Below are 24336 nucleotides of genomic sequence, written 5' to 3' on the forward strand. Positions count from 1 at the left end.
TGCAACTGTACTGTTTTAGGCTACAGGGGTGATCCAGTTCAACGTGTGCTTTTCCGTGCTGGCGGTGTGCCATGTGCAGGACAGCGCGTGGGTGAGCGTGCCCTTGACCGGGTTCAAGTACCAGCGCAGAATGAGCACGTTGAAGGTTCGCAGCAGTTTTTGCGGCAGTAGCCGAGCTGCAACGAGGAGTAGCACAGACGAAGCCTGGTAGATGTGCTCGCCGTAGTAGAGGTACCCCGTTAGCAGCAGAGCCTCCACGATGGAGCAGTGCTTGTCATTGTACGTCACGTAGACGATGTCGTCGCAGTCATGAAAGAGCTTCTTGAAGGGCATGCCGAGACAATTCAACTCGAAGGACGTGAGTTTGTTGCGAGAGCTCGATGGAGTAGCGTCGAGTAGGTTGCGAGCGCTACTGGACGACATGAAAGCGATGATCGAAGTCTGCTTCGGCAACACAGCCACTCTCCGGATCGGATTGGCCATGATGAAGCTCCTTATCGAGTCGCGAGATGAGAGCACGACGCGCTTCAACTTGGGGCTCAATTTCTTCACTGTCAGCGAGGTGGTGACTGCTATCAGGCCCAGAAGGGCAGACAAGAGGGTGATGATAATAAGCGTGTTCACAGTGAAAATGATGCAGGCGTCGTTCAGACCGCAGTATTTTTCCCCAAGTGCCGACGTCTTCCGCAAAATCTGCGCGTTCGTCGAAATAATTGACTCCAGCGGGTTGCGCTGGATCACTCGCAGTGCAGTCACCACACAAGCCGTAATGTGGCCTCCCAGGTCAGTCGAAAGTGTCGATCCAGTTGCTGGTCTCCTGAACGTGACTTTGCCAGATTGATGAACGAGTACGAGAAAGCGTAAAAGCAACACGTGAGATTCGCGAGGGACTCCGTCGTCAATGTCCCCGTGGAAAACCCGAGCAAATACAAGTCCGAGTTGTAGATGAGGTGGTAGGCAACTTGGGCTAGGTACCTCACCTGGGTGGTGCCGTTCTGGCAGCGATACGCCCAAATTTGGGTGAGCAGCACGGATCTTTTGTGCGACATCACTTCATAGAGACTGACAATGCCCATGACGAAAATCTGCATGACGACCAGACCAGGGAGGACGCTAATGCCAACAGTATCAGCGTAACGACTTCGGAATGTGTTCATGTACATGGCGACACGATTCGGCTTTGACGCAGTGATTTCGCTTATCCATTCCCACTGCGAGTTGTAGTAGTTGTGAACACACACGTCACTAGTGCTGCATAGTGGCATGTCGTCAGGAGATTGAACCATTAGCCCGTATGACGCCCAGTGTTCCGAGATTTCACACGTGTCTTCTATGTAAACACCTGTCGTATTCACTTCGTGTACTCGGCAGGCTCCGTAGTAGGCATGCAGTAGAGGCTCGAGAACGCTAGTAACCTTATATTTCGTCTCCTGAGCTTTGACAACGCGTGAAACTGGAGTCATGCTACTATTGAAGCTGTACGGAAACAGTGTGAGTGCCTCGGGTACTTGAGCTAGCAAGTCGTCACCGTTTGTAGCGAGTGCCAACTTCGAACCGAGAAGACTCACATCCGGGGCGATATTGATGGCCACAGCAGGGATTTCGCCGAAGTCGGTGCTGTTCACGATCGGGAATAAAAACAATCGAGGCAGTGCCATGATACTCCACGTTGTGACGCAGTCATTAACTCGTTCAATACCCAACTCAAGTTCTCGCTGTGTCTTCAGCAGTATGCTGAGGTTTAGCGGCGCAAAGGCTCTGGCTTGCTTGCTAGCGGCCAGGGGCTTGAAGTTCCTGTGGCAGCTACCCGAGAGGGTCAGCCGTCACAGTGAACATGCATTTTGTAGGGAAAACATGAAAAAGAAACATGGAACATGCATTTAGTAGAAAAGAAATGAAAACAAAACAAAAAGACGCAGGGTAGCACATAGTCAAGGAAAACCCCAGAAATACGCAAAGAGAGCCCTGTGCTCGCGTAGGAGCACAGCGAGGCATGCATGTTAGGCTAGCAGAAGCAATTCAGTATTAAATAAACCGTCTACCTGTGCTCGCGTAGGAGCACAGCGAGGCATGCATGTTAGGCTAGCAGAAGCAATTCAGTATTAAATAAACCGTCTACCCCGCACATCGACCACAACTACCGCGCTTCTCGACAGGACCAACACTCGCACCCACTTCAACGACAAACACTCTTCGGGCCCAACGTGACATCTGGTAGCACTTGCGGGGGGAAGGCTCGCTGCTGCACGGCACTCAAGGGGAGGCTTTTTCAGCTTGAGGTGTAAGTGTCACGTCAGCGTGACCAACCCAGCTGTTGGGGAGACTTTGGTACATTAATAGGGCAACCTATTATTGTACGCTGATCGTGGGAAATAACTGGAGGGCAGCCGTGGTGCAAATTTGTTTTGCATCTGGCCCCGGTGACAGCCCATTTGCCAAAGTAGCTACTGTTCTCAAAAGACTGCACCGCATATAAATCGAGCACTATAAGTCTCGAAGCCGGTTAGTCAGTTTTTGTTCTTGGTAGCCCGGCACAGCAAAATTGGCGAAGCGAAGACCAGGACGACAACCGTCACCGCTCGACCTCTCACGCGTCATCGACCTCTCACGTGTCATCGACCTCTTCAAAGGCATCGAAGAAATCCAAGATCTCCCACAGCGCATAACTCGGCCAATTTTAGGAAGTAGCGTAGGCTATTTTCTTTAACAGGTTTTCTCTTTTACTTTCTTTTAGTCAGTGCCCCTAAAAGTAGATTGCTCCCACCGGTATCAAGTTTCAAGGGTGAACACACAAAGTACTAAGTTTTCGCGTGTTCAAGATGGCGGATCCGGCTCAACTAATGCATAGTATGTTGGCGGCCATGGAAAAGCAGACAGAATTGATCGACGAGCTGCGGAAGTCAAGGCAGCTGTCGCAACTAAAGCTGGATGGGATAAAAATGTCCAGCTACGGGGGGACGCTCAAGGAATCGTTCCAACTATACCGGGAGCAGGTGGAGCAGTATTTTTTAGCTAAGGGCATAGACTGGAAGGATAGTAAGTTGAGTGGACGCATTTTGGCTGTGTTAGCGGGATCGCTGAAGTATGGAGCCGCGCAGTGGTACATCGTCAAGAAGGACGATGTGAAGAGTGTGGAAGACTTCTTTTTGAAGCTGGAGGAAGAGTTCGTGCCTCCGGATCTGCAAGAACGTCTTCGGGACCAGATGAATGACTTGAAGGAGCGTCAGTGTCGAGACTTGCCCGATTATATCAGCAAGTTCAGGCACTTGATTACTCAAGTCAAGGAGATGAGCGAACTGGACAAGATCATATATTTCTTGCGTGGTCTGCCGTCAAGTATTCGGGAGGAAGTCCAGTATCGCAGGAGTGCAACGATGACCGACGTTATTACCGTAGCGCTCGACTATGACCGGTCTCACGCGCATCGTGGACGCTCGGAAGGAGCACGCGACAGACCGAGGTACCGATCGTACGACAACAGACGATCGAAGAGCAACAACGATGGACCAGTGCCGATGGAGATCGACAACGTAAGGGTACCGTCGAAGGAGGAATGTATGCGCCGAAACCTGTGTTTCCGGTGCGGGAGTAGCGCCCATCGGGCTCGTCAATGTCCGATACAGCCGCATCAGACGCAAATGGCTAAGCGGAATGCGCCGAAGTACAACAACTCGGGCAGTAATCAAGGGCGTAAGCCGAGGATGAACATGGTCCTCGAGGATGACGAACAGGTGGATACTGTCGTCATGGATCGCGTGACTATGAGTGTGGCTGACATCCAGGAACAAGCGGATGGGTTACAGGCATTCATGGACAAGGCACGTGTACAAGTGGAAGAGACTGTCACTGCAGCGTCAGAAATGACGGAAGATGCTGGCTCGTGTGGACTACAGCCAGTTGAAGAACCGAGTTTGCATGCGATGCAACCGGAATTGGAGTCTGGTGTGTGCGATTCGCGCCAGAGCAGGAAGCTGAGTTGCATGAGAAGCAGCCAGTGAAGTTGGTTCAGCAAGGATCGCAACCAACAAGTCCAACGGAGACCTTGAAGGTGAACGCAGTGAAGTCCGAACGTACGAGTAACCTTTTCATCAGGAAGGGTCGCATCAATGGCAGAGATGTCCGAATTCTGTTGGACACGGATGCAAGCACGAACATGATTATGCCAGGTTTGGCTAGTAATGTGCTTCTGTCAAGACGACTTCAAGCTCAGCGCTTTGATGGCACGTTAACGCCGGCGACGGATGTCAAACACGTGGAAGCGCCAGTGAGCATGGATGGGTACTTCTTTCCAGCGATCGAGTTCGTGGAATGGAAGTTGCCGGAGTCGCACGACGTCATTTTGGGGAAACCGTGGTTTAAGGACGACAACCCTCAAGTGGATTGGTAAAAGGAGGAGGTTGTCATACCTGACCGGATGCAATTCATCGACGTCGATGCACCGTCGTTCTCGCGCAACTTGAAGGAAGGCAAGTATGAGCAGGTGTTTCGGGTGAAGATACAACTTGTGCCCGAAGTGGAAGGAATTCCAGAACCGATCTTCAACGTAGTCGGTAAGGAGTTCAAGGATGTGTTTCCGGAGCAATTACCAGACGGATTGCCTCCGATGCGTGAAGTCAACTTTGAAGTGACGTTGAAGAAGGGGGCTCAACCAAGCTCTCGTGCACCGTTCCGCATGTCGAAGATGGAACAGGATGCTTTCGAAGAATTTGTCAAAGACAAGTTGAAGAAAGGATGGATTGAAGTGTCGAACTCGCCGTGGGTTTCGAACATCTTCGCTATCCCGAAGAAGGACCCAGTCACAGGTCAAATGCCGAAAAGGGCTTAATGGTTGCGTAGCGGCAATTTGAAGATTCCGTTGCGTTGGGTGTTCGACTACCGCTATCTCAACAGCGTGACTGTCATTGCCAAGATCCCGTTGCCATTAATCGAGGTGTTGTTCGATAAGATGGTAGGTTGTGTCATCTACACGTTGATCGACCTTGCACAGGGATATCATCAAATGCTGGTGGGGAAGTCAAGTCGTCCGTACACTGCGTTTCGAACACACAAGGAAACGTATCAGTGGTGTGTAGCGCCCATGGGAGTGGCTGGAATGCCAGGGATATGGTCTAGGCTCATGCACAAGCTGTTCGACAAGTACGAATTTGTCGTCGTGTATCTCGATGACATCTGCGTCTTCTCGAAGGGTATGGAGGAGCATGTGGAGCATCTGCGTGCAGTTTGTATGGTACTGCGTCGCGAGAAGCTTTTTCGCACATGGCAAAGTGTTCGTTTGGTCAGTCCGAAGTGGCTTTCCTAGGACATGTTGTCTCGCAGGCAGGAGTAAGCGTTGATCCGCGCAAAACGGAAGCGATAGCCAAGTACCCGACTCCGACGAATCGAAAGGAGTTGTTGAGTTTCTTGGGTTTGGCAGGATATTATCGCAGATTTATCTGTGATTTTGCCGAGATTGCTCGTCCGTTGAGGGATTTGACGAAGGGAGATGTCCCATGGAATTGGACGAAGCCTGTGGAGGACGCGTATTTGCATCTCAAGCTCGCACTTCAGCAAGCACCTACGCTGAAGTTGCCGGACTTTGAGCGACCGTTTATCGTGACGACGGACGCGTCAGGACATTGTATTGGTGGAGTTCTGTCACAGAAGTATGACGGAGCAGATCATCCGATTGCCTTCTATTCGAAGAAGTTGGATAAACATGAGCGTGGATGGCCTACGCATGAGAAGGAGCTACTAGCTATCAAAGTGGCTACGGAGAAGTGGAGACACTATCTGCGTGGACGCCCATTCGACGTCTACACGGATAACGCAGCGTGTTCGTGGATGTTGCATCACCCACGAGTGTCACCAAAGATGGCTCGCTTTTTGACGCACTTTTCGCAATACACGTTTACTTTGCATCATGTACGAGGTAAGATGAACGTTGTAGCGGATGCGCTCTCACGGCCTCCACTGGATGGACTGGAAGACGAAGAGGAGAAAGAAGCACCTCTTCCGGATGTGACGTATACAGTTCATGACTGCGACGACGAATGCGCGAAGAATGCCGCACCAGTTCATGACCACCGTATTAAGTCTGCAGTGTTGCGCAACTTGTCAACGGATGATACTCACCTGTTACTCGACGATGTCGACTTACGGGGGGAGGGTCGCCCGATTGGTGTAGCACAGCAGCAAGTCAACAGCGTCGACTATCATTTTGTAAGTCCGCACTTGGCCCCTGAGACGAAAAGAGCGTTTCAGGAGGGATACGAATCAGACCCTGCTTTCAAGCAACAGTGGTCTAATGGAGCAGGAAAGGAGAAGTTCGTCAAGCACAATGGGCTTCTGTTTTTCAAACAGACGAAAGGCGAAACTGTCTACCGACTTTGTGTGCCGAAGGTAAAAGTGCTTCGCACAAATGTCATGATCGAATTTCATGATGGAAAGACGTCCGCGCATCCTGGAAGTCGACGTACGTACCTGAAAGCAGCGCAATGGTACTACTGGCCGACTATGGACCGCGACGTAAGGAATACGTTCGCACATGTGAGACTTGTGCACGATGGAAGTCCAATAGCCAGAAGAAAAAAAGGACTACTGATGCCGATACCAGTGCCAAAGGAATGCTGGGAAGTGGTGTCAATGGATTTCATCACGGGTTTGCCAGTGTCGGAAGGGTTTGATGCAATACTAGTTGCAGTGGACAAGTTGTCCAAGCGAGCGAAGTATGCACCAACGTATTCGACAGCTGACGCGAAGGACACGGCTAAAGTGTTCTTTGATGCAGTTGTTCGGCATCACGGATTGCCGAAGGTCATCATCAGTGATCGCGACTCGAAGTTCATCTCGGACTTTTGGAAGTCATTGATGAAGTTGATGGGTATCAAACTCAGCATGACAACTGCGCACCGAGCTCAGGCAGATGGCCAGACAGAGCGCCAGAACCTCGTGCTCGAAGATGCATTGAGATGTATGATCTCGTATCACGGCGACGATTGGGTTAAGCACCTAGGGACTATCGAATATGCGCATTTGACCCTCGTCAACGCGTCTACGAAGTTCGCGCCATTCGAACTTGACACAGGACGTAAGGTGTCAAACATTGTGGCAGAGGAAATGAAAGACCTGCTGCAATCGGAGAATGATGTGACGCTCGCGGAGTTTGCGAAGAACTTTGCGAAGGAGCGACAGGAGATCGTAGAGCGCGCTCAGAAGAATTTGGAAGAAGCTCAAGCAAGACAAAAGGAGTACTACGATCGCAAGCGCAGACAAGTTGGCTTTAAAAGAGGTGACTTAGTGCTGCTCGACACGAAGAACTTACTGCTGAAAACCGTAAACAAGAACACGGAATTGAAGAAAGCGAAATTAGCGGCTAAGAAGGTTGGACCGTTCGTGATTGAACGTATGGTGAACGACAACGTGGCGAAGTTGATACTTCCGCGCACGATGAAACGTCTTAATCCGACATTCAACGTGGAGTTACTGACCCATTACCAAACGAATCGTGAGGATTTTCCGAATCGACCGATTCCGAAGGCTGTACCTCTAATCTTGGACGAGGACACAAGAACTCTACATCGTGGAGAAGCTTCTCAAGAAACGAACTAGACGTCGCAAACGTCAATGGCTCGTGAAGTGGCATGGGTTGCCGGAGCATGAGGCAACCTGGGAAAGCGAAGCGCAGATCAAGCACGTTTCGCATTGGCGTCAACTCCTAGATGAGTATCGACTCCACCAACACGAAGTCAACCAGGGGGAGATGTCAGGCCCACCTCTGGCCTGCTGAGCAAGCAAGCCAGAGCGATACGGCGCAAAGGCTCTGGCTTGCTTGCTAGCGACCAGAGGCTTGAAGTTCCTGTGGCAGCTACCCGAGAGGGTCAGCCGTCACAGTGAACATGCATTTTGTAGGGAAAACATGAAAAAGAAACATGGAACATGCATTTAGTAGAAAAGAAATGAAAACAAAACAAAAAGACGCAGGGTAGCACATAGTCAAGGAAAACCCCAGAAATACGCAAAGAGAGCCCTGTGCTCGCGTAGGAGCACAGCGAGGCATGCATGTTAGGCTAGCAGAAGCAATTCAGTATTAAATAAACCGTCTACCCCGCACATCGACCACAACTACCGCGCTTCTCGACAGGACCAACACTCGCACCCACTTCAACGACAAACACTCTTCGGGCCCAACGCGACAGTGTACCGGTCAAGCCGTTCATTGCAGACCCCCACTCATTGACACTACTCTGACATAATGCGTCACTGGCGTCCAGAGACTCGCCCAATGCAATCGCCTAGGGGCTGAGAGAGCTGAAGTCATACAGCGATTCCGTTGGGGGCATGCCGGTGAAAGCCGTGAACGGAGGTCCACTGGTCAGAGCTACCCTATTGTACGTCAATAGCACGATTTTGCATGAACCCAAACAATCTGTGCACCTGCCAGCCATCGATAGATCTTTCTCAGTGAACGCAAATAAGCTGTTGTCAGCCGTGATGAGGAAGGTGGCGTCCGAGGATAAATAGTTTGTAGCAGTAAACACCAGCAGTAGCACAGTTGGGCCCACGACAGTTCGCCCGAGGACGGCTAGATAGGCACCCAAGACTGACGGGTGCAGCAAACTTCTCCATCCGTGACCCTGACGACGCAGTCTCTCCTGCTCGTAGTAATTTGTCATCCAGTTCTCCGAGTCATCTTGGTCTGCTTCGGACGTACCCGCCCCTTTCCGTGATCTATCGAGCATATAACGATAGGGCTCATTGACAAGCTCTGAACATTCCTAAGAATGACGTAGGAGAGCTGCACCAGAAACGTCTTCTAAACACGGACAATGTGAGAAGTGGGCTGGTTCTCGAATTCGCTCTTGAGCGTTTCTGTAACCACAGAACGAACTCGGAAAAACACGGATTAAAAGTGAAGAAACATGGTTCGGGGGTATTTCGTGCTTCGTCAGGCGCACTAACTTCACACTACCGGGTCTTGTATTTCGAAGAGCAGTCGGTAGAGTAATTCTGGGAGTGTTTCATGGCATGAGCACGCGTTTGAGTCAATGACTGGGCATTGGGTAGCAAGTAGTAGTAGCGACTCGATAAACCCTGTATAGCCATCGTTCGTTGGTGGTGTGACAGCATCCATGTCGACAAAGCTCCTGGTAGCACTGCTCCTGCCAGCAGGTAACGAATCACTTCGTTGCAGAACCAGCAATTCGCGTGGGGGTAGGCAGTTTCGTACAACGCGTCACGCACGTGGACGAAGTCGAAGAATCGCTTTTCGATGCGGATGTCTGGCTTGGTGAAGAGTATGGCAAAATGCTGTGCATCTGCAAGTTTGAGACTTGTCGGGATGCGGCTCGTGGACTGGGACGGAGTGAACACGCCGATAACATAAGTCCCTTTTGCTGTAGTCGAGCGGGACACCTGTACCTTGCAGACTTGCTTGAGCTTGGTCATGATCCGCATGTGGCGCGAGTATTTTTCGGGCATCAAGTCGACAGGTACGAGCCGTGCCAGTCTGGTATCGTACATGTTTGTTGAATTGTGCAGGATGCTCGTCAAACGGTAGTATTGTGAACTAGGGTGCGTTTGGCAAAGTGGAGGCGGTCACAGCAAGCTTTCTTGTTTAATAATTGATAAATCGGGGCCTTCCGGCAGCCACTCACTGCTCCACTCCGGCCCAACCGCTTCGCATGCGAGTGTTTTCACGATGTTGCGCACTATTGGCAAGCAAACATGACCGACTGGCGTTTTTCGCTGCGCGCAGGTCGTGTCCCAAGGTCAAATGCATTTGCTGGATCTTGTCTCAGATAAGGATTTGACACGATTCCGCACGTTTCTGGGCTCTGTAATTCACAATCCCGCCAAACTGCAGTAATATAGCAAACCAAACAATCCCCCTATGCTACTGGTGTTGCGCGATTCAACGTATGATTCTCCATGCTCACAGAATACCATGTACATGACAGTGCATGTGTCACCTTGCCTGTGATCGGATCCAAATGCCATCGTAGCATAAGCACATTGAAAGTGCGGAGGATCGTCTGGGGCAACAAGCGTGCCAATAGTAAAAGTTGCACAGAAGAAGCTTGATAGATATGCTTACCATAGTACAAGTATCCTGTGAGCAGCAGTGCCTCCACAGTGGAGCAGCGTTTTACACTATATGTCACGTAGGCAATATCGTCACAATCGTAGAACAGTTTCTTGAATGGAGTCCCAAGACAATTCTGCTCAAAAGAAGTGAGGGGTCTCTGTGATTCATGACTCGCGATCGGCAGAGGTTGATTCATGTTCGCGTCGCGCAACAGAGCTGACTTGATTTGGTGCGGTGTGGGGGTTGGCGGCATCGGACTAATGTCAGTGAAGCTACTTATCGAGAGCCGAGCTGACTCTTCACCTTCGGACTCATCTTTTTCACAATCATCGACGTCGTCACGGCTGTGAGACCCAAAACTGCGGATATTAGTGTGACAAATGTAGGCGTACTAACTGTGAAAATGATGCAGGTGTAAGGACGCCAGCGTCATGGCAACGAGTGAGACGTTAGGTGCGAATGAGACGACGGGTGACGGTGTTGAAGTAGCCGTCAGTGTAGTACGTGAACCAAATGGACTTCGTGGGCGACAGGATTTGCTGCACGAGCTACCGCACGACAGGATCGCGAGCGTAGGACTTCGTGTCCGACAAGGCGAAGTGAGATCTTTTCCGTGCCAGACGGCAGCCGCGCGAGCAGTTTGGAATCCGCTGGCTAACGAGCAAGCCGGGCGAGTGGTTGAGGACGAGACGGCTGACGAGCAGGCCGACCAACGGAACGACGCGCTCCCGGAACGAGTGCTAGGGACGAAACGGCGAGTAGAACGGGGCGTGTAACCAGCGACGGCTCGGTGGACGACTGTACGGCGTGGACGACTCCGGAGGGACGTCCAGGAAGCACTCGGCTTCCAAGTCTTTCGACGGCTGCAACGATTAGGGCAGGCGCGCGTGGGCGTACGCCCGAGTGGCTAGAGAGGCGACCAGGACGGAACTCAAGTTGTTTGTGTCGGGCGGGCGTGTATTGAGGTTAGTTGGTAACTCGGTTGGTAGCCTAGCTACCTCGACTTTGTGTTGTAAATAAAATAGGTGTCGCTGCCAGTCGGGCACGCACCGGCGCGGTGTCATACGTTGTGACATCGTCGGCCTGACGGACTTCGGACTGCATCAGCACAGTCACGACCAACCCCAAGCGTGTGGGGCGAACACGTTGCATGGTGGACATACAAGGGCGTCCTAACGAGCGAGTTAGACGAAGCCCACGACTCACGAAGACGCCCGCGGACGCTGCAATGGCTCGAACGAGAGTTGCGGTGGTCGCGCAGACGGCAAGAAGCGCGACTGGGACTCCGACGAGGACGACGACGGTACCCGTACCAGCCGGAAGAGATGACGAAATCGAGACAGCTGACGTACGTGGAGACGCGGCCGAGGACGATGAGATGAAGGACAACGACCCCACTGACGAGAATAACCCGGGAAACGCACGCGGATATCACGACGCTGGTGACGCTTCGAGTGAACCACGGGAGCAAGCAACCGACGGCAACGACAACGACAGAGGAGTCGCGATGGCTCCAGTAGCGGCCTTGACGGTGGCCCTGCAGCAGATGGTGGCGACGATGGCGAGGATCGACGCGAGGCTGGACCAGCTGAGTACGGCGACAACAGCCACGACACGACCCTCTACTGGCACGGACGGTCGCACACCAACGACGATGACCACGACGACAAGGGCGACGGCGACACCGGAGCCGCCACAGCAGCCCACGAGTACGACGAGCCCTCCAGCTTCACGAAGTACACCAACGACGGGGACGTCGCGGCGAACGCCGCCAGCAGCCACGGAACGGCGAGTGGCGTATCAGCCACGAGATGACGGCGACGACGGAGATGCAAGCAGCAACGACGATGATTCCTCGAGCAGCTCCGACAGCGATGACGACTCCAACGCTGGCAACGATGATGGTGGGCGACGTGGACGACGGCAACCCGTGACGATGCCTGGCGACCGCGACTTCCAGCGCAACCGACGACGAACCATCCGCGACTTGGATCTGCCGACGTTCCTGCCCACGCCGCAGACCTCCGTGACGACGTGGATCGCCCGAGTGGATCTTGCCCTGGAAGGAGCAAGACTGTCAGGACGAGGTGACTGGACGAATGAAGAGCTGTATTACATCTTAGGAAACAAGCTACAAGACAGTGCGGCTCGCTGGTGGGTCCAGCTGGATCGCAAGCTACGTGACAACGAGAGGACGTGGACACGGTTGAAGTCCTCGCTGCTCCGGCGGTACGGAGAGCGACCAGACAAGTCCATGGCCGAGTGGCGTGTTACGCAACGACGAATGATGCCTGGAGAAACGTATGCTGACTTCGCTGCCGCATTGCGTGACCTGTGTGGCAACAACCGGATCAAAGAGCGTATGCTGTTAGCGCAATTTTACCGCAGCCTGGATAGGACGACCAGACTCCTGGTGAAGCAGCGGCCGAAGCCGAGAACCTTAGAAGAAGCTGTCGACAAAGCTACCGAGATCAATGACCCCATCGACAACGTGGCGCAGGGCATGGAAAACATTGGACAGGCTTTCGTGACTGCACCCTACTCCTACGTTGTACCCGCTAGCGGAACGACCGGGCACATGGCCATCATTCCGGGCGTAGGCAGCGCAGAGGTGGCAGAGGAAGCCAAGCTCGCGTTCTTCACGAATTCGCGCGGCGTGTACAACAAGTACACCGGCCTGTGGGAAGCGCCGAAGGGCAGAGCGTGGAACGGGCACATGTGGGCACCGCTCGCACGGAAGCGGACGGCGCCAGCAGCTGAACCGACGGCGACCAAGCGAACGATGGTTGCCAAGACCGACAAGAAGGCGAAGGTGGACATGGCAATGGCCGTCGAGGACTACGACGAGCAGGAGACTGAGGACGACGACACGGGAGTTGCGCCGACCCCACCTCCCGCCAAGAAGCCAAGAACTACAGCACGACGACCGATGGCAGCGACACGCCAAGCCAAGGGCATCGAGGCTCCACGCCCAGCGGCCGAGGCGAAGCCAATGATCAGACGATTCAATGAAAGTAGGTGTTACGCGTGCAACCAGCCAGGTCACATCGCGCGTGAGTGCCCCGACGACGAAGCACGCGCACGCAATGACGAGTACCTCGCCAAGCGTAGCAAGGTGCAGAAGCTGCAGGAAAACGACGATCGAGCGGCGTAGGGGATTACGACGCTCGGTGATACGACGGACTCCCTGGCGACCGGCGACGGTGGCAACGAACGGTGATACGGCGTGCGAAAAGGATGCGTCGACGGTGCCGGCGACGGTGGTCGATGACGAAGGCGAGAAGATGGACGAAAAGCAAGTGAAGTCGAATGACGGGAGCGTGGCAGCAATACGACGAGCTGTCACCGCTCATTTGAACGAGGAGCTCGCAGTCCGCGACGGCGAACGAGCGGAACGGTACATTAGCACAGTGCGGCCGGCCATGGCAGCGCTGCGCTACGTGCACAAGGTGGACGAGGATGACGACGACCAAGGCAGTGACGACACGCCGGGGTGCAAAACGACGGAGACTACGGCGGTCACGACGAGCGCCGCGACGACAACGAAGATAGCCCCTGTGCAGGTGAACGGTGTGGCGCTGTCTGAGGAAGGCGACGAAAACACGGACGGCGTGGCGCTGTCTGAGGAAGGCGACACGGCGGTCGGTGCGATGGCGACGAAGGACGACGTGACGACCATGGAGTCCTCGACGTTGGAGCTCGGCATGGAGCTTACCGACGAGGTGGTGACGAAACTGGGCAGCGTGGCGATGGTGCGCATGGCCATCAAGCGCTCCAAGCGTGAGACGAAGCGTCAGCGTGCGCGCAAGAAAGTAGATGGAGACCCGCATGTCGACGACGATGTCGCACGTGTGGTCGCCGGACTCGAAGTTGAACAAGTAAGGCGACGACGACAGCAAGCCGACGACGCGCGGGGCGAACTGGAAGAACGACGGCGGCAACGTGCTGCCAAGGACGACGTACGTAAGAACGAACGGGTCCGCGTGAACTTGGTGCAGCGTGGTAGCACCATGACGGACGAGACCACGGACAGCAACGACGGTGTGGAAGCCAGCGACGGGCTGCCCACCGCCGCCATGCTAGTGGACGGTGTGCAACAGTGCGTGAAGATTGACAGCGGGGCGCGCTATTCGATAGCAGGCACCGAGTGGATGGCTCGCGGAGAACGACGACGGGTTAACGCCCCGGTGGCCTACGTGGAGGGTATCGGCGGATTTTTGTTGGACGTGCTGGGCGTATGGACGTTCAACATGGTGAACGTGTACGGCCAGAAGGTGGTGGTCGACGCGTGCATCATCGACGGCTGCACGAATGAATTTTTGGTAGGCGTTGATTTTCTGGAGAAGCATAGGGCGACTATGGATTTCGATCGCGGCGAGGTGCGCTACGACGAGCGTGGCCGTGAGATCATTATTCCGTTCAGGATGGCGGACAACGACGACGACACGGCAGCGACGGCTGTGAGACTGGTCCGCGCGACGAACTTGCACCGACGAACCGTGCAACCAGTGGAAGTAACTATTGCTGCACCAGATGGAGAGGAAGGTATTTTCCTACCCACCGTGAGTCGAGAAGCAGTGCTGCTCGCGTCAGCAGTGACAAAGGTCAAGGACGGGAAGGCTCTGATTCCCGCAATCAACACATATGGCGGTCGTGTCAAATTGCCAAGCAGGCGTGAACTAGGTGTATGGATACCCGTAAATCGAGACGTTGAGATTTTACAGACGCACTGAGAATTGGAAATGGAGCGTGTACAGACTTGGTTAGACGAACTAGGTGACACCCTCACGCCCCTGGAGGACGAACACGATGTTGACATTGGTACGAAGGAACCTGATTCACGAGCACTTGTATTGAAGTTATTACGAGCCTATCGAGACCTATCTAACGCGCAGAAAGAGTGCCCTCCCGCCACTACGCTCAATGTAGAGCACCATATTGATACGGGGAGCGCTGCACCAATCATGATGCGACGGCGACGACAAGCACAGACAGAGGACGCCGTAGTGGACTCTAATGTGGATTCTATGCTTTCGGCGGGTGTAATTGAACATGGAGAAGGCGCTTGGGGCTTCCCCGTGGTGCTTGTTCGCAAGAAGGATGGATCCGTGCGATTTTGTGTTGACTATAGAGCCCTTAATAGCATCACACGCAAGGACGTCTATCCGCTGCCACGGATAGACGAAACGTTAGAATCTCTGGGTGGAGCACGTCTGTTTACTACGCTAGACCTACGATCTGGGTACTGGCAGATTCGCGTAGCTGAGGAAGATCGAGATAAGACGGCCTTCATGACCAAGCGTGGCCTATATCGATTCAAGCGGATGCCGTTTGGCCTTACCAACGCCCCGGCAACCTTTCAGCGACTTATGAATGGAGTGTTGCGTGGATTGACATGGATAACGTGTCTTGTGTACCTAGATGACATTATTATCTTCACGAAAGGAGGTATTGAACGACATGTATTGGAGTTAGCAGGTGTACTAGAGAGATTAAGATCGGCTGGCCTAAGTCTCAAGCTCAAGAAATGCACGTTCGCTACTACTTCAATGGAGTACCTTGGGCATCACCTGCGTGATCGGGGAGTACAACCCGCCGAGCGACTTGTTAAATCGGTACGGGAGTTCCCGCGGCCTACGGATGCGACGGAAGTGAAGAGATTTGTTCACCTCGCGGGCTATTATCGTAAGTTCATAAGTGGTTTTGGATCGATAGTAGAACCTCTTACGCGACTACTGAAGAAAGACATGGAGTGGCAGTGGAGTGAGGCGCAAGAGTTTGCATTTGAACGAGTTAAGATGCTGCTCACTACACGACCTTTGCTACTCTACCCTGATTTTGAACTACCGTTCCACTTGGTGACAGACGCTAGCAAGGTTGGCTTAGGCGCCTGCCTCATGCAAGACCAAGGACACGGTTGGCAGCCGATTGCATACGGCAGTAAGGTGAATAGCAAAGCTGAGTCGAATTACTCGATCACCGAGCTGGAGTGCCTCGCGGTGGTCTGGTCCGTAAAGATGTTCCGCCCGTACCTGTACGGCAGAGCGTTCACGATCATTACGGATCATGCGGCACTCAAGTGGTTGATGACTCGACCGAACTTGGCCGGGAGATTGCATCGCTGGTCATTAGTGCTACAAGAGTACGAGTTTCAGGTCGCGTACCGACCTGGCGCAACCAATGTAGTCGCAGACGCCTTATCCAGGGCGCCTGCAGCTGTCCGAGCAGCGGTGGGACGACAACGACGACGACAGATGAAACCGAGTGCGCCAGAAGGACGTTGTGAGGCAAGTACGAACGCAGCAGCGATAACTGGTTCGCGAGCACGTGATTCGGCGAGGGAGGCGACAGCAGCCGACAGCGCTGCAGCGACTGACGGTACGAGTACGGCAGTGACGGCCGGCTCGCCAGCACCGACATCAGTGCATGTCCCGACGGGCGAGACTACAGCGGTGACAGTAACAACGGACAGCACGACGAAGACGGTCACGACGGATGGCGCGACGACTGCGCTCAGCGCCACGGCGACGACCATTGAAGGCGCCACGGCGGTGACCGGTGCCATGACAGACCCGATGTTGAGTGAAGCGACCCGCGCAGTGATCGACGTGCGCACAACAAGGAACAACGACACAGCCCTTGATGACGCCACGAGCAGCGCAACGGCAGCGCAACGCTTGGACGTGACGACCAGCGTGAGCAGGAAGCAGGGCGGTACAACGAACACTGTGCCCGCCACGATGAACATTGCAGACACCGTGAACGACGCGGTGCACGAGGACGACGACGTGGACATGATGGACGCCGCGGCGCGTAAGACGAACGACGCAGTGCCGACGAGCCGCCTAACGAAGTACCACGATGACGTGAGTTTTGCAACGCCAAATGACGAGACGGCGAGTGTTGGCAACGACGAGCCAGACACACCGATTACGAACGATGCAGTAGCACGCGGCACGAACGAAAGCCCCGCAGCGACGGACGCGCTGGCGACCAGCGGAGGCAGCGCCGTGGCAGTAACGATGCTACCCGAAACGACAGTGACGACCGCAACGAGTAGCCGGAGACGCACTAGAAAGACGAATGCGCCTGCAACGAGACGCAGTGCCCGCATTCGCGAGCAAGCACAGAGGCACGTGCACTGGGCGACGACGGTGCCGAGCACGGACGACGTGAACGACACGAACGACGTGAATGAGGCGAACGACGTCAATGACACGGCGCCGATCGCTGATCCACCAACAGCTACAACGACTACGACACGGACAGTGAGCACGGATGCACTGAAAGGCGTACGAGAAGCGATAACAACGGTGGATCCCAGAACGATGATCACGACGATGGTGGGGACGGAGACCCGAACGACGCTGGGTACCGTGCCATTAACGAGAGCACCAACTCCATGTGACGACGGAGCCCCTGCAAAACGAGCCGATGTGGCACGAGACGACGAACGACGAGCAGTGACAACTGCGACGACGCTTGTAGAGGCAACGACGATGCCTGCAACGAAGGCGAAGCCCACGACCAAGGGCACGGCCAAGAAGAGCACGACGTAAAAGGTCCCGACGACAGCGAGTGTGGTGAACGACGCCGTGGTGGTGATGAACGACGTGGACGGCAAGGACGGTAACGATGACACCGCCCCTGGGGACGATTACACGCTCCAGCTGAGCGACGACGAAATCGCGACGGCGCAGCAACGCAGCAAGTTTGTGAAGCGACTACTGGCGGCTGGCAAGTACGGAAGCATGAAGGCTGAGAGCAAGTACGGCCTTGTGACCATCGAGACGACGAACGGATGGCGTGTGGTGCTGCCGCCAACATTGTGGTCGACGGTATTTAAGGAGATGCACGGCAGCGTGTGGAGCGGACACCTGCGTGGCCCTCACACATACGGACGGGTAGCCCAGCTGTACTGGTGGCCAGGGCTATACCGCGAAGTAAGGCGCTGGGTGCGCGGATGTCAAGAATGTGGTTCCAGGAAAGCGAAGCCACGCGAAGTGATTCCGCCTTTACGTAGTTTACGAGGTGGCGCAGTTGGAGACAGGTGGGCACTTGACATTGCCGGCCCCTTTCCAGTGGCAGAAGGTGGAGACAGATATGTAATTGCAGCTGTTGAGTACGTGACTAGATATGCTGTAGCGTGTTGCGTGCCGCAACGTACGGCAGAAAGTGTTGCAACGTTCCTGATGCAAGAAGTTGTATTACGATTTGGGGTATTTCGCGAGCTACTGACCGACGGAGCACCTGAAATGACTGGCAAAGTTATTGAAGAGCTCGTAGATCTACTACAGGCGCACCAAGTGAACCCGGTGCCCTACCGACCTCAACTTGTCGGACTAGTTGAACGATTTCACCGCTCTTGGAAGGACTGTGTCGCGACTTTCATGCAAGACGAACGCCAGACAGATTGGAACTTGTGGGTGAAATTCGCTGTTTATTCTTACAATTCTGCTAAGCACTCTACGGTGTCTTTGAGCCCAAACGAACTCATGATGGGTAGACGCCTACGAGCGCCAAACGAACTACTACGACGCACGGAAGTGACCGAGGCGGGTGAGCTGCCTGCTTATCACGCCAACATGCTGAAGGCGATGGAGCGAAGTCATGAATGCGCAGAACAAGCTCGGAGACGTGAGCAAGAACGCCAAGCGCGGTACTACAATCGCAAGATTAGGAACAGACGGGAGTTTCGGCCAGCCGACTTGGTTTGGATGCACAACCCGCCGCGTGGCAAGAACGCCACTAAATTTGTACATCAGTGGATGGGACCACTACGCATTGTGGAACCCGCTGGTTACGACAACTTTGTGCTGACGAGAGAGGACACGACGGGGAAAGTGGAGCCGCTGATAGCTCACGTTTCATTTCTTATTAGCTACCACTACCCTGAACCTCTACTAGCGCAAGTGGCGCTCGACATTGGCGAACAGCTTGAATATGAAGATCAACAGCCAGCACGGGATGAATCGGCGACAACAGCGCCTGTTTTGGCAGCGACGGCGACTGCTGAGCGAACAGCGAGTGCTGGAAGAACGAAGCGACCGCGAGCGGCAGTGGACGACACTGCTGGACACGACGTCACGCGTGGACTCGTGGTGGAACGGCGAAGACGGCGAAGGCGCAACGGAGCAGGGCAGTACGTACTGGAGTACGAGCTGTGCCCCTATGGCGACCCGAACCGATGGACGACAAATGACAAGGAGTTATGGCTTGACGAAGGACGCGCACGAACACGATGGACGTCTGTGGCCGAGTATGAGCGACTCTACCGAGACGACCGGGTCGTGGAAGACCCGGGTGATGAGGAAGTCGTGTAAGGAGGCCAGCGTCATGGCAACGAGTGAGACGTTAGGTGCGAATGAGACGACGGGTGACGGTGTTGAAGTAGCCGTCAGTGTAGTACGTGAACCAAATGGACTTCGTGGGCGACAGGATTTGCTGCACGAGCTACCGCACGACAGGATCGCGAGCGTAGGACTTCGTGTCCGACAAGGCGAAGTGAGATCTTTTCCGTGCCAGACGGCAGCCGCGCGAGCACTTTGGAATCCGCCGGCTAACGAGCAAGCCGGGCGAGCATTGTGGAATCCGCCGGCTAACGAGCAAGCCGGGCGAGCAGTTTGGAATCCGCTGGCTAACGAGCAAGCCGGGCGAGTGGTTGAGGACGAGACGGCTGACGAGCAGGCCGACCAACGGAACGACGCGCTCCCGGAACGAGTGCTAGGGACGAAGCGGCGAGTAGAACGGGGCGTGTAACCAGCGACGGCTCGGTGGACGACTGTACGGCGTGGACGACTCCGGAGGGACGTCCAGGAAGCACTCGGCTTCCAAGTCTTTCGACGGCTGCAACGATTAGGGCAGGCGCGCGTGGGCGTACGTCCGAGTGGCTAGAGAGGCGATCAGGGCGGAACTCAAGTTGTTTGTGTCGGGCGGACGTGTATTGAGGTTAGTTGGTAACTCGGTTGGTAGCCTAGCTACCTCGACTTTGTGTTGTAAATAAAATAGGTGTCGCTGCCAGTCGGGCACGCACCGGCGCGGTGTCATACGTTGTGACATCGTCGGCCTGACGGACTTCGGACTGCATCAGCACAGTCACGACCAACCCCAAGCGTGTGGGGCGAACACGTTGCACAGGCATCGTTGAACCCGCAGTATTTTGCTCCGAGTGTTGACGTCTTGCGCAAAATCTGCGCGTTTGTCGAGATGATAGACTCCAATGGATTGCGTTGCACCACACGAAGCGCAGTCACCACACACCCAGTGATGACGACCTGCATTGTCTCTCACGTCAAACGAAAGTGGCGGTCTAGCCGCTGGTCTCCCGAACGTGCTTTTGCCAAATATATAAACGAGTACGAGAAAGCAAAGAAGCAGCACGTGAGGTTCGCAATTGATATGGTCGTTACTGTACCCGTCGCGAACCTGAGCAAATACAAGTCGGAGTTAAATAGGAGGTGATACGCGATCTGGCCGAGGTAGAGTATCTGCATTTTGCCATTCTGACACCGGTACGCCCAGATCTGCGTGAGCAGCACCGATCGCTTGTGTGACTTCACTTGATAGAGATTGATGTTCCCCATGATGAAGATCTGCATGACGACAAGTCTTGGCAGTATACTGATCCCAACTTTGTCGGCGTATCGAGTACGGAACGTGTTGACGTACATAACGACGCCGTTATGTTTAGTTGCCGTGATCTTGCTCACCCATTCCCACTGTGAGTTGTAGTAGTTATGAACGCATACATCGTCTGTGGTGCACAGTGGAATATCGTCGGGAGATTGGACCATTAAGCCGTAGATATTCCAATGCCCCGAAGTCTCACAGTCGCCTTCGATGTACACACCGGTAGCGTTCACCTCTCGGACGCGGCAACCGCCATAATGCGCTTGCTGCGGAGGTTCTAGAACAGTGCTAGCCTCAAATTTCGTGTCCACAGCTTCGATTATACGTGAGATTGGGCTCATGCTACTCTTGAAACCGTACGGAAACAGTGTCAAGGCCCCGGGGACAACCGCAAGTAAGTCTTGGCCATTCGTCGTTAGTGCCAGCTTCGACCCAATTAAGTTATCGTCTACAGACGTGTCTGGCCAGCACACGGTGTAGTCGGGGAATATGTTGATGGCTACTGCCGAGATTTTCCCGAACTCGAAAATGCGTGGGACCACAATTTTCCTGTCCGCTGGTAAGGAAAATTGCCGCGGGATTGCCATACTAGTCTATGTCGTCGGGCATTCTTCAGCATGAATAATGCTCGCCTGGAATTCTTTTATCGACTGTGGAGGAATGTTGAGATTCATTATCGTGATTACATTCATCACTAGCTGCGGTGTAGCGGTAACGACGCTGATGGCGGATCCCCAGTCGTTGATTCCGCTTTCGCAGATCGCGCCTTCTGCATCAAGAGACTCTCCAAGCGCAATTACCTCGGGGCTAAGAAAGCTGAAATCATACAGCGATTCCGTTGGAGGTTGGCCTGCAAATGCAGCAAACGCTGGTGCACTGGTAAGTGCCCTCCCTTCGAACAAACTGTACTTCAGCAAACAATTTTGCACGGACCCCGACAATCGCTGCACCCGCCAGCCAGCGACAGACCGCGCTCAGTGAACGCAAAGAAGCTGTTGTCGGATGTGATGAGGAACGTAGCTGCTGATGAGAGGTAGTCTGTACAGATAAATAACAACAGCAGGGCAACCGGTCCTACGATGGTGCGCCCCATGATGGCCAAGCTCGCACCAAAGACGACGGGTGAAGCTGATTTCTCCATCTTAGAGTTTTCCGACGGAGTTGCTCTTGCTCGCAGTAATTTGTCGTCCAGTCTGTCGATGCATCAACTTCTAGATCAGCAGTATGAACTTTGTTTGGCGCACGACACGCTCTTGAGCAAATTGCACTAGTCACGTGGTGCGACGTCTGCAAAGGGAAGACAACCACGCATCGCCAACTTCGTCGCTATCGTACTGCGATTCTAATAGATTGCTTTCCTGAGAGTCCCTGGTTCCAATAATTCATCCATGTTGCCAGCAATACACCAGCGCGACGAACATGAATAATAGTCCCTACCACTTGCATCGGGATATCGTTCTGCAACCCCCAAGTAAATCTCGAGCTAATACGACATCGTTTGGTGTAAATCCACTGCGATATCCCTCTATTACAGCTTATTTAACCGGGAATCGATAGCTTTAAGTTTATCTCGCAATGATATCAGGCGGTCCTTCGTGTTCTCTGTGGCTTGCGTCCTGCCAGTCATGCTCTGCGCTCCGCCGAAACTTAAAACGAGTTGTGCACTTGCAGCCTGGATGTCGAGGCAGAGTTGCCTGCGTCTTTCTTGCAACTCTTCAACACCCAGGCCTTCCAGTTCTGGAAATTCGGTCGTTTGATCTTGTGCATCAGATCTAAACCCGGTGGATGCTGCATTGCTAGGCACTACTTCTGACACAGCGACGACTTCTTGTACCATGCTCTCCACTGGAAAAAGCTCTCTCGCAAGGGGTTGCTGTTGTGGTGCCTGTGCGACAGTGTTATGCTTGGGCACAGTCAACTCGCGACGGAAACGTTCGAAAGCTCGCAGGAAAGAGGCGTCATTTAGCTCAGCGCTGGTGATGCTAGATCCACCGAGAAAGCTCAGAACGCTCTCCTCCTCCTTCTCGTCGTCCTCGTCTTCATCGATTGACAGCCCATCGAAATTGAACTTGCGAGCGATCACGGGAGTGGCGTACGCGTTATCACCGAAGCGAACTTGTTTTGATGATGAAGCAGCGGATTTCTGGTCACTACCGGTGGTCGGGGTAGTCACACTGCTACCTGAGGTGGGTGTTCTGTGGTTCTCTGCTTGCAGCTCGTCGGACGGTTCGCTTGGAGCTGCATGGTCAGCAGTACCATTTCGCGTACCTGCAGCCGTATCCCGAAGAGTATCAGGCGATGAACCCTGCTGTGAAAACGTTGTGGTGGTAGATGGCATCGGTGGAGCTACTCCAGTCAACCCTAAACCAGACAAATTGTCCACACCCGATGAGGAAGGTGGAAGTGTTTCCGCCGTAGTCGCTCTCGACACTCCAAAGTTCGGATATCTCACCCGAACCGTCTGCCCACGTCGCGGCGTCGAATCCAGCGACGAAAAAGAGTACGCGCTTGAGCTGAACGACTCACTGTTCTGCTTTTCCCGATACACAACACTCGCGTCGCTACTTGCTCCGCTCTCAAAAGATCTTTTACGATGCAGCCGCCCTCTCCGTCGCCCTTCCCCACCCTCCTCTCTTGTTCGCGTCCCCACTCTGCGCTTCTGCACCACCGCCCCGCCGTGCTGCAGCAGTTGATCCCTCATCTGTACCGACTTCTCCAGCTTCAGCATCGTCTCCGCGAACTTCAACTGCAGCGAGAACACGTCGTTCAGCGCGTCGGGCGTGTTCCTGTAGTGCACTCTCGGAGCGGCATCCACCGTCCGCGCCGGAGCCTCAGCAACAGGAGGAACGACAGCAGCAACCGGCGCAGCAACTCCTGCAGCGTGGAAGGACAGCGCCTGCCGCTGCGACGAAGACAGCGGCTCCAGCGTCACCACCCCACCGATAGAGTACTGCATCTCTGACGCCGACTCACTGCTGTTCATGTGCACCACACCATTGCTCCTCTCCTGCTCCTGCTCCTGTTCCTGCCCCTGTTCATGTTCCTGTTCCTGCTCTGAAGCTGCTGCCGCTGCGTCTGCGCCCGCCGCCGCTTCCTGCTCCATCTGGCGCTGGATCTGCGCGCGTTGCTGCTGCAGCTCGGCGATGGCCTGGCGCCAGGCGGCTCTGCGCCCGCTCTGGTGCTGCAATTGCTGCTCTTGCTGCTCGAGCTGGCGCTGGTCTCTGCGCAGCTGCCGCTCGAGCTGCCGGCGCCGCTCGGAGGCCGCCGCCACCTCGCGCATGAGCTGCCGCCGGTTCCAGCGCGTGACGCGCGGCGTGGCTGGCGGAGAGGCGTCTTGACTGGAGGAGGAAGAGGAGGACGAGCTGACGGGCTCCAGGCCCAAGCGCGCCAGCGAGCTCTGCAGCTCTGCCTTGAGCGCGTGCAGCTCCAGCGCGTACGACGCCTGCATCTTGCGGCGACGTTTGAATTTGAACCAATCAGTGCGGGAAAATAACGGCGGGAAAGGAGAAGTATGACGAGAGATAGGTTGGTGTGGCGGATGTACATGAAATAGGAAGGATAGCAGGATGACAGGCTACTCGCATCGGCGGTAATGAAGACGTTGAAGTGCGAGACGAACGCCATTCGAATGGACCGTTCAGATT

The 24336-nt window shown here is 54.4% G+C and overlaps 1 protein-coding gene across 2 annotated transcripts; it reads right to left on the reverse strand.

Annotated features, from left to right (window-relative positions):
• Nucleotides 1–15: 15 nt before the first annotated feature.
• On the reverse strand, nucleotides 16–24140 carry IUM83_00190 (the record flags this gene model as incomplete). 2 transcript variants are annotated; one of them, XM_067923942.1, is made up of 3 exons in its annotated part: nucleotides 16–732; nucleotides 981–1251; nucleotides 23404–24140. In XM_067923942.1, 3 exons carry the CDS (start codon nucleotides 24138–24140, stop codon nucleotides 16–18), a joined length of 1725 nt encoding a protein of 574 aa, XP_067788786.1. The 2 variants fall into 2 exon arrangements, with proteins under 2 accessions (XP_067788786.1, XP_067788787.1); XM_067923943.1 differs by lacking the exons at nucleotides 16–732; nucleotides 981–1251 and adding an exon at nucleotides 22984–23053.
• Between the last annotated feature and the right edge of the window lie 196 nt (nucleotides 24141–24336).

This window comes from Phytophthora cinnamomi (assembly GCF_018691715.1).
Source record: "Phytophthora cinnamomi strain GKB4 chromosome Unknown Contig53, whole genome shotgun sequence".
Taxonomy (NCBI): Eukaryota; Oomycota; class Peronosporomycetes; order Peronosporales; family Peronosporaceae; genus Phytophthora; species Phytophthora cinnamomi.